General features: G+C 29.5%; 1 protein-coding gene across 1 annotated transcript in view; it reads right to left on the reverse strand.

Annotated features, from left to right (window-relative positions):
- LOC109096456 (calcium-activated potassium channel subunit alpha-1-like) overlaps window positions 1-15,374 on the reverse strand; it is an 81,636-nt gene that overhangs the window by 49,020 nt on the left and 17,242 nt on the right. Inside the window, 2 exon segments of the mRNA XM_042734836.1 lie at window positions 1,342-1,403; window positions 14,376-14,522. Coding sequence (XP_042590770.1) covers window positions 1,342-1,403; window positions 14,376-14,522 — 209 coding nt within the window.

A 15,374-nucleotide genomic window follows, 5' to 3' on the forward strand; every position in this document is an offset into this window, starting at 1 on the left:
CAGTGAAGAATTCAATGTCCTGTTGTCTCTCACATCATAAACCAGTCACATATTTGTTTAGATCTCTTTAAACGGTGCTTGATCTGTGCAGATTTCTCTCCTGATTAAAATTTTTAAATTTTTTAAGTGGTGGCCGTGGCGTAACCGGTTGTGCCATAACACTCTTCACCTTTATGAGCTCGCTGAAGTGTGAGATGTGTGATGACATCAGTTTGACCTCTGAAACAGCGTATGTTCAGCGGTGATGCTCTAAACTCTCTCTCTCTCAGTGTGTTTCTATTCCTAAATCTGTCTGTCGAAGCCCAGGGGACGATTCCTTCCGCCCCAGTCCCCATCACTTATTCATGGATTCATGGAGGGTCCACAACTAACTTCTGAATGTATCATACATATTTATTCCAGTATTTTGCATTTTATATACATAAGACCCATGAAAACCATTTTATTATTTTTTTTCTCAAATTCAGTGTTTCCCATTGAACTTTTTCTGCAATCTGTATTAATGGTTTAATTCAAATTTAATACTAAAAAAGGGTGTCTCATCAGCTGAATAAATTTTTTACAATTTTTATTAAGATCTAAACACCAATGGTACCTTATAAAATGTTTATTTATGTTATCTTTTTTTCTCTTTTTTCTTTTCTTTCTTTTTGTCCCCAGAACTGTTTTAATTTTTCTGGAAATTCTCAGTTTTATGAAATTCTGTGATTTATGATTTAATACCAGTGTTATTTTAACATACTATTTTAGTTTTCATTAATATTTTCAATAAAATATTTTATTTTTATATTTTCCATTTTTATTCTAATTTTAGTTAAAGTTTTAGTAATTTTGCTGTGTGTTTATTATTTTTATTGGGTTTAGTTTTCTTTAAATTTTTCTTTAATATTTTCTTTATAGTTTTCATTATTTATTATTTCACTTAAATTATTTTAGTACATCCTGTTAAGCTAAATAAAAATGAGAAATGTTGCCATGGCAGCTAGCTGAAATACATATCATATATATATACACATATATATATTATTTAAAATTTATTTTATTTTAAGTGACACATTTTTATGGGAATTAAATTAAATGTAATCAAATAAAATTTGAAAAAAAAAAATAATTTCAAAGGCTTTTTTAGACACCAAATCGCTGTCAAAAGGTCCATTCAACCAGACCAGAATATTCACGCTTGATTTGAACAGACTTTTATGATTCAATTTAAAGCATGTATTACAGTCAACTACCAAGGCTTATTATTTTTTGCATTTTTTATTGCTTGCATGTGAATGTTAGTGGATATTGTTGAACCCTGTATGTAAATGCACAGCAACAAAATGAACATATACTCACTTCGAGGAGTCGATGAAGTAAATCACAAGCGCTCCGATGCTCAGAGCGAAGACAAGCACCACCTGAAACACACAAGACAATAAAACACGTCTGTTACTTTAAATCAAACTCTGTGCATCATCTGTGACCTGCTGTCGATTAGCATGGTTTGTAAAAAGGCTCAGCTCGAGTGTGTGTGTGTGATTCCAGCTGAACAGGGACGTTTTTCTCATTAGTCAGAATGTCCTGCTGGCAGAAACCCATTTTAGTTGAAAGATCCTGATGAGATTTGGGCAGGAATAGGACACTGTGTAAACATCAAGCCACCGAGGACAGGGGAAAAAAAAACACTTAAAAACCACCAGATCTCACATCCAGCTTTAAAGAAACGGTTCAGAGCGAAGGAACGTTCTGTCATCATTCGCTCATGTCCTTCCAAATCGGTCTCGCTTTGTTTCGTGGAACACAAAAAGAGACGTTTAGTAGAATGTTCACACTGTTCAATCCCCAAAAGAAACCATAACAGAATCATAAAAAGTCTTCTGAAGCCATATGAAAGCATTTAATTCTCATTATCCTTTAAACTTAAAAAGTAAGGACAAAATATGTATATAGTGTTATTTCAATATCATAATTTGATATTTTGAATTAAAATTGAAATAGATTTTTATTTACAAATTTCTTATTTACACATTTTTTTTTAGTATCATATTTTAGTTTTAAATTATTTCAGTACATAAAGTTAAATTAAATGACAACTATAGCTCTAGAATAATATATAATGATTTCTAATTGACTCTGTTTAATTCTCATTATTCTTTATATTAAAAGGTAATGAAAAGAAGCTTGATACGGCATTTCTCAGATCTGTATGAAGAAAGTCATTCAGGTTTGGAGCAACGTGAGAGTGAATCAATAATGCTGAAGTTAATTTCTGACTGAATAATCTCTGAGAGAGCAGGTGGCAGTGATGCGATCGAGAGCAAACAGGTGTGTGGATGTGAGGAAGCGCGGCTGACCTGCTCTTCCTCTCGCTGTGAGTCTCTCATGCATTTTGAATGAGCAGCTAGATTATTTTCCATGAGGGGAAATGCTATTGTCTGTAAAGCACTGAATCGCTCCTGCTGAGAAAACACCTGCATGTATTTTTAATGGCCACTCACACACGGGAGCGAGTCAAAACAGTCGTCAAACGGTGGATTCTAGGAGTCTGATCCATGCACTCATGCTCTGACACATCTGTTTCCATGGTAATGGGCGGCCCTTCGGCCCATGTGACCAGCAGAGGGAGCAGCTGATGCTCACAGACAACACTCACCCACAGAAACAGCTTCAGTTAGATTTAACTGTTATATTTATTAGCAATATTACAAATATATGTCATTATCAATATTATCAATATTATTTACAATTACATTTGATTATTTAATTATAATATTTGACTGATTAATTGATTATTAAATAAATAAAATTTAATAAACTAACATGATTATATTATTATTATTATTATTATTATTATTATATTAAATGAATAGATATATATGAATAGATAGAAATGAAGATATATTGAAAGTATATTATATATCAAATATATCTGTATCAGTTCAGAATACAGAATACAGAATATATATATATATAAATTGTTATATATATATATATATATATACACACACACACACACACACACACACACATATAGTATCTTTGAGATACATATATTTTAAATTATGTATTAAAATATTTTATGTAATATGTTATATTTTATTATTAGTTAAATTGTAGAAACTTAGATTTAATTATTTTAGTACATCAAGTTGAAATGAAAATATTTATTATATATTTTATTTTATTTAATTTCAAGTAATGATCGTTTTCATCATTTAAAATTAAATATTAATTACCTATTAAATAATTAAAATTAATTAAAATCAATAGTAAGTATAGTAATATTAATAATATATCATAAATCAGACATATTAATAGAAATATTAATGAAAAACAATTATATAATTATTATATATAAATAATCTAAATAATGAAAATATAATAATTAAAATTTGTTAAATAAACAAATAAATGGGATACTGGAATTTTGTTTTTTGATATTATTTTTTTATTATTTTGGTTTTAGTTTTAGTTGAATTTTTCTTTTAAGTAACTATAGAAGTGTTCAGTAACTAGTCTAAACAGAAATGGACTTGACTGTGACAACTAGCCCCGGTCGCCTCTATAAGGTATAAAATCTGAATCAAGTGCATGTGAATAATTGAGGATTTGACTGGCCTGATGTGATGTATAATGCAGGAGTGAGTTGTGTGTCTAACATGAGATCTAATCTGCTGTCTGAAAGTGAAACTCGGTGAGATTTCTAATCGCTGACTGATTGAGAGCGGAAGAGGAGAGGACTGTTTACTACATACAGCTGCAGGGGTCAGAGGTCGCACGCATTTCATTAACCGCCTGCGCTGGCGCGTTAGAAAACCGGCTCCAGACTGTACAAGAGTCACTCCTGCTGTCAGACCCCATCATATACAGTACGCTGGATAACAGGACTAAGTCACATTAGTTTGTTTTATTTCAGCACAGTAACACAGTAATGTGAAATCCTTTCACTAGTTTCAAAACTTAAATACACAAACATATATGCATATTATTTCAAATTAAATCTAAATTTAATAATTAATTATTAATTACATATTTCTATATCTTATCTAATAATTAATATTAAGTAGTAATATTATTAGTATGATATAACATTATAAAAAATAATTTATTATATTAAATGTATTATATAGAACAGATTTATATCTCATTTAAAATTAATATTAATACAATTATATAAATCTAGTTCTAAATATAATATATGCATACATTTTTTAATTACATATAATATATATTTTATACCCCTCATTAATAATTAATATTAATTGTAATATTAACAGTAGATAACATAGTTTATGTAAATATACTAGATATAGCTAAATATATTTCCAGAGTTCAGTCTGTGCTGCAGGAAAGATTGTATCAGGTTCAGAATCTACGTCATGGATAAAAATAAACAAACAAATAAATAAAAAATAGCAAAAAACACATGAGAATGAACGTCACATGCGGAACTAAGATTCGTGCTTTCACTGCCGGTGTGTGTGTGTGTGTCCTTCAGAGAGGAAACAAGGGCAGGAGACGGGTATGTGTGTGTGTGTGTGTGTGTGTGTGTGTGTGTGTGTGTGTGTGTGTTTCCTGACTGAAGGACTGTCACTCACGGCATCGCAACATTTCTTCTTCATCCGACCAACAAACCATCTAAGATCTGCACCATTTCTGTCATCTTTCCATGATTCTCCTTCTGCAATCATCTTTAAACAGGATGAAGTTTAAAAACTCACATCTATTAGCTCTTAAACAACCATTCAAGTGACATCATGTTCCACTCAGTTGAGTGCAATTTTTTTGTTCATCCTGTACTGTAAATGATCAATGCCATGCACCTTTAGTAAGCTATATAAATGCTATTTAAAAAAAGTATTTTTAATCTAAATTTAAATCTGTCATTCTTCATATAAAGACCCGCTGGAGGTGTAAAAAAGCTGATGTTCTTATAATGTTAATCATTATTAAACTAATTTATTGTTAAATAAATTAACTAAAACTAATATAAATATTTCAGTTTTTTTTAAGGCAACATTTCTCATTTTTGTTTAGTTTGAATTGAAGTACTGTATTAATTAAAATTAATAAAAACTAGAGTTTATGAAAGTAACAAAAACAACAAAATTACAAAAAAGTAAAAAGAAAATATTTTTATATTTAATAACTGAAATGTAATCATTCTAATACAATGAACTGGATTTTTAAATATTTTTTATTTTTTTCTATTCTACCTTAACTTGAGCTTTTAATGTATTTTTTTTTTATCATTTTTATTATTTTCTTTAAAAAAATAGTTTTTCATAAATAGTTTTATGATTGATTTGATATCAGTTTTCACAGTCTGTTTAATCTATATCTGACCATGAATGTTAATGTTAATATTAGTGAATATTAATAATTATTTGTAATATTTAATAATGGATATTTACTCATTGTATTAATATTTTCAATTGGTTTTTACTTAAATATATCATTATTAATTTAATATTCAGGTTCAGATCAAACAAACTGTAGAAACTGATATTAAAGAATTAAATAAATAAATAACTCAAAGGCCAGCACTAAACAAAACAACATTCAGCAGAGCAGCTCTGTAAAGTGGAGCAGACGGTGTATAAGAGCAGTAAAGGCTAATAAAGGTTGAGCTCGTTATGGATCAGACGCCTGACGCTCCATTCTGTCAGAAATGTCACTGCTTTTAATGACTTGAATACGGCAGATACTTCCTTCATCTGTCAACAAACACGAGAGAGAGAGACGGAGAGAGAGAGAGAGAGAGAGAGAGAGAGAGTATTTACAGCAGCTAGTGAATTATTGAAAGCGCTCTTCATCCTCCTCATCCTCGCAGCGCTCTGTAAATGAGGGGCTGGAGTAAAGCGAGGGAAATGTCACAGATCTTCTGTTCAAGTGCTTTGTGAAGGATGGAGAGCGTTAGTCACCGTTACTCTATAAATTATAAATGACAGCCAAAAGCTGTGAGAACTAACAGTGTGATCTCATTTGTGTTTGCAGGTAATCATGTGTCGTTCTAGAAAACAGAAACACAAATATGAGTTTGGAAAAACACTGATAATTATAAATACGAATTGATGGACAAATTTCTAAAGTGTAGCTACATGCCTATGTACAGTTCTCACAATTTTGAGAATCCTGTTTAGGCTAACATAATACTGATTTAATCATAAAAATATATTTAAAAATCTTCAAAATTTAATTTTAAATATTTATTAAATTATTAAATATCAAGCAAAATGTGTACATTTTTTGTGAATTATGTTTAGACTAACAGAATCCTGGATTCTTAACTAAAATATTAAATAAAAATAAATAAATAAATAAATTAAGATAATGCTAATTAAAATATTACATATTAAGTAAAATTTATTTAATTTTTGTGAATCCTGAGATCATTTAAATGAGCTCAATTAAACATTAAACACAGTTGAATTGAATGCATTCACATAATTTGGCATGTTATTTGACTTTCATTCAGTTCAGTGTCATTTTTGTCAATTAATTGCTAGAAATAAATAAATAAATAAATGATATGTAGATAAATATGTAGATATATAAATAAATAAATAAATAAATAAATAAATAATATAATGTAAAAATGATTTTGTCAATGCAGTAATAAAACAATTTTTTTATATCAACTAATATACTAAATTAAAATAAAAAATAAAATAAACCATTTATAAACCTCAAACTAAAATAAAACAAATAAATCAAAATAAATTAAATGTAAAAATATAAATAAAATAAAATATAAAAAAACATAAATACATAAATAAAAATAAAACATAAAAAACATAAATAAAAATAAAATATAAAAAAAAATACAATTAAAATAAAAAATTATGAAAGAATGTATATGAACCACAACAAAAAAACATCAAACAAAACATAAATACATAAATAAACCGGCAAGTAAGTGACTTCCGGCATCTGTCAACAACTACGCGAGAGAGAGAACACATAGAGAGAGGATAGAGAGTAGAGAGAGAGAGTGATTTACAGCAGCTAGTGAATTAGTGATAAAAGCGCTCTTCATCCTCCTCATCCTCGCAGCGCTCTGTAAATGAGGGCTGGAGTAAAGCGAGGGAAATGTCACAGATCTTCTGTTCGAGTGCTTTGTGAAGGATGGAGAGCGTTTAGTCAACCGGTTACTCTATAAGTATAAATGACAGCCAAAAGCTGTGAGAACTAACAGTGTGATCCTCATTTGTGGTTTGCATGGGCATGTGTCGTTCTAGAAAACAGAAACACAAATGTTAGTTTGGAAAAACACTGATACTTATAAATACGTAATTGATGGAACAAATTTCTAAAGTGTAGCTAACATGCCTATGTCACAGTTCACACAATTCTGAGCAATCCTGGTTTAGGGCTAACATAATACTGATTTAAATCATAAAAAATATATTTAAAATCTTCAAAATGTTTAATTTAAATATTTATTAAATTATTAAATAAATCAAGCAAAATGTGTACATTTTTGTGAATTCTGTTTAGACTAACAGAATCCTGGATTCTCTAACGAAAATATTAAATAAAAATAAATAAATAAATAAATTAAGATAATGATAATTAAAATATTACATATTAAGTAAAATTTCTTTAATTTTTGGTGAATCCTGAGATCATTTAAATGAGATTCAATTAAACATTTAACCACAGTTGAATTTACTGCATTCACATAATTTGGCATGGTATTTGACTTTCATTCGGTTCGGTGTCATTTTTGTCAATTATTCTAGAGAAATCAATAAATAAATAAATAAATAAATTAAAATACATATAATGTAAATGATTTTGGCAATGCAGTAATAAAATTAATTTTTTTATATCAACTAATATACTAAATTAAATAATCAAAAATAAAATAAACCTTTAAATAAACCTTATAAAACTAAAATAAAACAAATACAGTAAATCAAATCAATTAAATGTAAAATATAAATAAAATAAAACATAAATACATAAATAAAAATAAAACATAAAAAACATAAATAAAAATAAAATATAAAAAAAAATACAATTAAAATAAAAAATTATGAAAGAATGTATATGAACCACAACAAAAAAACATCAAACACTAAACTAAAAAACTAAACTAAAATAATAAACTTTAATAATAACATCAATAACAGTAATAATAGAACATAATATTAATAATAATAAATTGTTGAAAAGCTGCAAACCAAGAAACTAATATTGGTTGTTAAAATATCAAATACCAATTGATGCCAGTATTTCATTCCAAGTTTTAGAAAATAAATCATGAATATTTTGGTCTTTTAAGATGAGACTATCTGAATGCATTTGCACATCTGCATATCCAAACTTACCACAATCAGTCACAAAACAAAAAAGACACAAACTGTAACAGAATATTAATTTTTGTGTCTGAACTGATGCGGCAGTGTAATCCAGTGCTGTGATGTAACGCTCTGATGATATTTTGTGTACGGTTTCATAACGAGGGTTTGGGATCGAGACGCCTGTATTCCGCTAAAAACTCTGAGCATGTGGAAGAGGACAAAGAGGATTTTCAGTCTCATCTCCTCAACGAGAGCAGATTATTTCAGCTCTTTCTCTCGTTTTGTTCTCTAGCAGGTTCTGATAACTTTACAAACTCGCTCACTTTAACCAGCGGTATAAACACTGACCACACGACTTCACTTTCACCTTCATGATGGAAATCTGTCACCTTACTAAAACATACAGTACTTAAATCATGATGGAAATCTGTCAATAAAATAAAATAAAATAAAATAAAATAAAATAAAATAAAATAAATAAAACAAAACAGAAACACAACAAAACACAAAAATAATCCAAGCCTGATGTGAATTTTACTTAATAATAAATAAAATAAAATAAAATAAAATAAAATAAAAAACTTGAAGCTAATAATTAATTCATGATGATTAATTTTAATTATGTATTTTTATTTATTAATATTCAGCAAACAATTTAAACCTGCTTTGAATTTCACATAAATTTAAATAAAATAAAATAATCAAACAATCCAAACCTGTAAATGGTACTTAATAAAATAAAAATAAAATAAAATAAACCTAATGTAATTCTACTTAATGATAAATAAAATATATTTCAAAATATAAAATAAAATAAAAAAGTAAAAAAAAATTAAGTCTCTTTTGCTTACCAAGGCTGCATTTATTTGATCAAAAATACAGTAAAAACTGTAAAATCATGAAATATTATTACAATGTAAAACAGCTGTTTTCTGTGTGAATATCTGTTAAAGTGTAATGTATTTCTGATGCGCAGCTGTATTTTCAGCATCATTACTCCAGTCTTCAGTGTCACATGATCTTCAGAAATCATTCTAATATGATGATTTGCTGCTCAAGAAACACTTCTGATTATTATCAATGTTGAAAACAGTTGTGCTGCCCAATATTTCTGTGGAAACTGTGATGTATTTTATTTTTCAGGATTCACAGATTCTATTTGAAATAGAAATTTTTGTAACATTATAAATGTCTTTACTGACACTTTTGAGCAATTTTGTGCGTGCTCTTGATGAATAGAGTTATTAATTTCTATGAACGATCAGGCAGATCCATCAGCACTAGCAGCTCTGTAGACTCTGGTTCTAGAAATACCTGCTTTCATTAATGAATCTGGATCAGAGTTTGTCTAATATAGATCTCTGACCTGTGCAGGAGGATGGAGAACACTTACAGTACAGTGTGTGTGTGTGTGTGTGTGTGTGTGTGTGTGTGTGTGTGTGTGTGTGTGTGTGTGTGTGTGTGTGTGTCTGCGCTCACAAAGCAGGACAGTGAGTTTGTCCCTGCAGAGACAGAACTGGAACGACCTGCATCTCTTTCTCATCGGTGTGTTTCCGTCTGGGTCAATCTGACGAAAAAACCCGTCTGGGTCACATTCCATTTACATTATATTTCACATTCATGCTTTTTGCAGATGCTTTCATCCAAAGCAATGACTTGTATTTCATTTAAGATGGACACCTGATCAGTTTGATGCATTCTCTGGGAATCAAACCCATGACTTTGGAGTTGCTGTTTTTAAATTAACAATAAGAAAACAATAAGTAATCACATTTTGCATGAAAAAAACTACACCTATTTTCTGCACGGCATCATGACTTTCCTGACTCTGTTTTCATGATCTAAATCTGACAGAGGAGGTCATTTATTTATACTGTAGCAAGCTTAAAGGTACAGTAGAGGAAACGTTTATTTATTTAGTGAATGGAACTGCAAAACTAAATTGATTCAAGAAATGATTCTAATAATTCAACATTCTTTAATGCATATTAGACATCATGAATATTTTTCACAACATTATTTTAACTAATATTAATTTATAAATACAGGTTTAATATTTTTTATTGTCAGAAATGTATATGTAGAAATTAACAAATTCTACACAAAACTTGAATTGAAGATGAATACAATCTTATTTTAAATTATTACTATTATTTTAATTTTATTAGTATTATAATTATTAGGAAATTAGTATTTATATTTTGCGTGAAGTAAATGAAACCCATTGTATTTTTAGGACCTTTTTATTTTTTGCAACATGCAACATGATTCTCTTGATGATGTTTTCCTGATCTAAAATTTACAACTGACTAATGATAATGTTAATCCATAAACATAGGTTTCATATATGTTCTATTGTTAGAAATGTATAAGTACATATAGAAATTAATAAATCTTAAGCAAAAAAATTTATTAATCAAGATGAATACAACCTTATTTTAAAGTATTGCTGTTGTTATTATTATGAATAATAGTAACACTTCAAGATAGGGTTATTAATCTTGGTTCATTATATTATTACTATTAGAAGTATTATTAAAAATGAGAAATTATATTTTGCATAATATATCAATATTTAGCATATCTGCACCTATTTATAGGAGATTTCTTGCAGTGCGATGGAGTTTGTGAATCTGACAGCTGATGCAGATTTTGCATAATATATCAATATTTAGCATATCTGCACCTATTTATAGGAGAGTAAAAAAGCTTAAAACACATCTCTTCCATCTTTATTTGACCCTCTAAACTTTTGCACTCACTATTCTACATTCTATTTAAAAAAATATATTAAAAAAAATCTAACTACCTTTCTAATCGTTTTTTGTATTCTATCTATTTTCTTTTTCATTTTATGGATATACAATTATAAAAAAAAACCTCTAACACTAGCTTGGCTCTATTCTATTTTTCTATTCTATCTGTTTTCTTTTTATTTATTATATTATTTAAAAGAGCCCTTGCTACGGATACTGGTTTTAGGCTAACTGAGACTGTGTTATAGGCATTTTATATATCATTGCTCTTTTGTTGTTTTTTGATTGCTTCCATTGTCCGCTCATGTTGTAAGTCATTCTTTGGATAAAAGCATCTGCGTAATGACCAAAATGTAATGTAAATGTAATGTAAAGTAAATATCAAGTCATAATAATCTTTAAATCATCTTTAACTATATAGTGTTGTATATTTTTTATTGTGTAGTGGATTTTACAGTTTGTAAAGGATAAGCATGAAAAGTTTCAATTGTTACCACTATTATTATTATTATTATAGCATAGTAGATTTTACAGTGTGCAACGGATATTACAAATCATACAGAACAGTATTTTAAAGATTATTATTTTATTTACTTATTATTGTAAATTATAAATAAAAAGAATACAACCTTAAAGTCCTATATATCTTTGTGTCTGTATTTCTTAGCGTCTCTGAATCATCTCAGATCTTCAGGAGAATAATACACCAGCAGAGTCATTAAAGGTGTTTTCAGACACAGCCGGACAGCGCATGAATTAATAACAGCCCTTCCTGAAATATCCCTGGAGTACGGCTCTCACAGGAACAGGAAACGCATCATCGCTGCGGACCCTCACGGCCACTGTCACAGCTAATACAGCTTTAATGAAGAGTTCGGGTTACACCTGAGTGCAGGGGTCATGTGATCAGGTCATGCTCGTCAAATTAGACACGTGTGTGACGTGCTCAAAAACCTGGATCGAACTCATGCATCTCTGAATATGTGTGTGTGTGTGTGTGTGTGTGTGTGTGTGTGTGTGTGTGTGTGCGGAGCTGCAGGTTCATTCGACCCCTAAACAACCCACACACACCTGCTGTAAGGAGGTTAACTGCTGTCTCCATGGTTACAGACTGTTCCTACTAAACAACAATATAAGGAGCCACGGCTGTAATCTGGACAGGAAATGACTCATGAATTAACCTGTGCATGCACACACACACACACTCACACACACACACACACACCACTCACACACACGCGCACCACACACACACACACACACACACACACACACACACACACACACACACACACACACACTATTAACCCTGCTTTAGCACACAAATCTAAGTTTAACAACAGTATTTAGTTAAAAAAGTTTCACTAGAGTAACTGTAATTTAACTGTGGTATTTGTCTTCAAAAACTACCTTTGCTTTTGCTAAAGTTATACACCTGAACTGTACAGATACATACAGATATGCAGTGCATATTTGTATTTGTATATTGTCACTACAGATGCAATATAAAAATGTTATTAGAAATATATTTGAACATAATCCAGCATGTTTTACTTTTGTATTTTTTTGAATGATGTTCCATTATTGTTCATTTTCCCCATTAAACAAACAACAACAACAACCGAAAGAACAAACAAACAGACGAATAAACAAAAAATAAAATATAATAAATGATAAAATAATAATATAATATTATAAAGTAAATATAACAAATATATAAAAAAATTAAAATAAAATATAATTGCACAATAATATATAACTGTATATAATAGGTTATACATTATATGTATAATATATATTTTGTTGTATATTATAGGTTATATGTTTTTTTTTTTATTTTTGATGTTTTTTTAATTATAGATAAAATTCAATATTACTCCATGGAAACTGCAGCATCTCGTGGCATATAAATAATTCATATGATCGGACACATCAGGAGTGTGTGTGTGTGTGTGTGTGTGTGTACTGTACTTCTGATCGGACACATCAGGAGTGTGTGTGTGTGTGTGTGTGTGTGTAAACACTAACACGCTATGTGTGTTGGTGTTAGATTATGTTTATTGTTGTGTGTGTTAGTGCACACTGTGTGTGTGTGTGTGTGTGTGTGTGTGTGTGTGTGTGTGTGTGTTTGTTTTTGTATGTGTTTGTATGTGTGTATGTGTGTGTGTGTGTGTGTGTGTGTGTGTGTGTGTGTGTGTGTGTGTGTGTGTTTGTGTGTGTGTGTGTATGTGTGTGTGAGGGTCAGTGTGTGTGTGTGTGTGTGTGTGTGTTTGTATGTGTGTGTTTGTATGTGTGTGTATGTGTGTGTGAGGGTGTGTGTGTGTGTGTGTGTGTGTGTGTCATCAGTCAGACAGTCGGTCTCTGGACTCTCAGGATAATCTGCAGTGGTTTAAGTCTTTCCTGTAAGCCGTCATACAGTCACAATCCTGCTAACGTTACCCAACATGTGCCGCCCGTGACGAGTCCTCTAAACCCTCACACACATCACTACAACCACACCCTCTCCAGCCCACCGTGATGACCAGCATACACATCCGTGAGCGCAGAGACGCTCGCTGCCTCAATCCTACTGTGCACTTTCATGACCCTTCATACAAATGCATGACTTGGGGAAAAATCTAACTGCAACTTTTCTGACAAAAATTGAGATTTAAAAAGCTATTTAAAACAATCCAGCTTAGCTGTGTTTGTTTGTAGGGCTGACTTTTGTGGAAATCTAACTGCAAATTTTTGTTGTTATATTTTGATTTTGTGCATTATTATGGAAAATATATATGTGATTCTTTTATCAGCATGGCCATTAAAAAACACATATATACATAAGCCTTTTATTTTTTATTTAGTGCATTTAATTTATTCTGATTTAAATTTTCTGATCATATATCAATATGGCAATAAAATAATAATAATAATGATTAAAACAAGAAGAATTAATATTATAATTATAATTATTATTAAATATAAAAAATAAGAAATATGACATTGTACAAATATTAAAATATTAACTGTATTACTGCATACTAAAAATAAAAGAAATATGACATTGTACAAATATTAAAATATTAACTGTATTACTGCATACTAAAAATAAAAAATCTAATAATAATAATAAAAATCTAAGTTTTTGGCAGTATGTGACGGTGAGTTTAATTTCTGGCTAAACTAACCTTTTAATTATTCTTCCTTCATGACAATATCACAACGAAGTGAACATGAGCTGAATTGTAAAATCTGGTGGTTTATTCAGAAATATTCCCGATCGTGTAATCACAAACGTTATCCTGTTGAGTTTTGGTGTGAGTGTGATGAGTGCAGCTGGACTCACCAGCACGCGTCCCGTGAGCGTCTGAGCAGAGATCATGACCCCGGCCCAGTCCTTCACTGAGGTCATCCATCCCACCTCGCTGACCGCCACCGCTGCTTTAGTCACACCGTCACCGAGCACCGCCGGGTTACTGACCCGCTGCACGTTCTGCACACACACACACACACACCATCAGCATCCTGAGCGAGTGAACATGAACTCAGTGCTGAATATCATCAAAGCTTTCAGGTACGTCACCACAAAAACAAAAGAAAGAACTACTGATGTTTTGAGAAAAAATAATAAAGCTGAACATGAAGATTTTTTTTAGATTTTTTTTATTAAAATAAATAAATTTAAAAAATTACATGTATTTTTTATTATTTAAAATAATATTAATATAAATAAATAATATAAATATTATTTAAAATTTTGAGTTGTACTACATCTAATTTATTATTTAAATTTCAAAAATACTTTTATTATAATTACATTAATATGACAGAAATTACAGCATTGCAGTAAATAAAATCTAATGAGAATTTTGATTTTAGTGCCATTTTAATGCCTCAAATACAAATTACTGTATTAAAAAAAACTAAATCTTTAAAATGGCATTTTTAATTATTAAGTCAATTATTTAAGTTTAAGGTTTTTATTTTGATTCATAATTTTTTTTATTACTGTAATACAATAAGTGTGTGTACATGATGGTATTATTAGATGTACTGCAATTAAGTTATTCTGATTTAAATAAAAAATCATTATAATAATTACTGTAAAAAATACTGTATTACAGTAATAATATAATTATTATTATTTCATTTGAAAATAATGAGAATGTTATAAATGTTATATTTAAATGAAAAACTATATATATATATATATATATATATATATATATCTCAAAACATATATTTTGGACAAGTAACTATAAAATACAGTATGACATTAAGTTTTCAAAACTGTAGATAATTATACATAATAAACAAGGAAAAACAATGATAGGCAGGACTTGAG

This window comes from Cyprinus carpio, chromosome B12 (assembly GCF_018340385.1).
Source record: "Cyprinus carpio isolate SPL01 chromosome B12, ASM1834038v1, whole genome shotgun sequence".
Taxonomy (NCBI): Eukaryota; Metazoa; Chordata; class Actinopteri; order Cypriniformes; family Cyprinidae; genus Cyprinus; species Cyprinus carpio.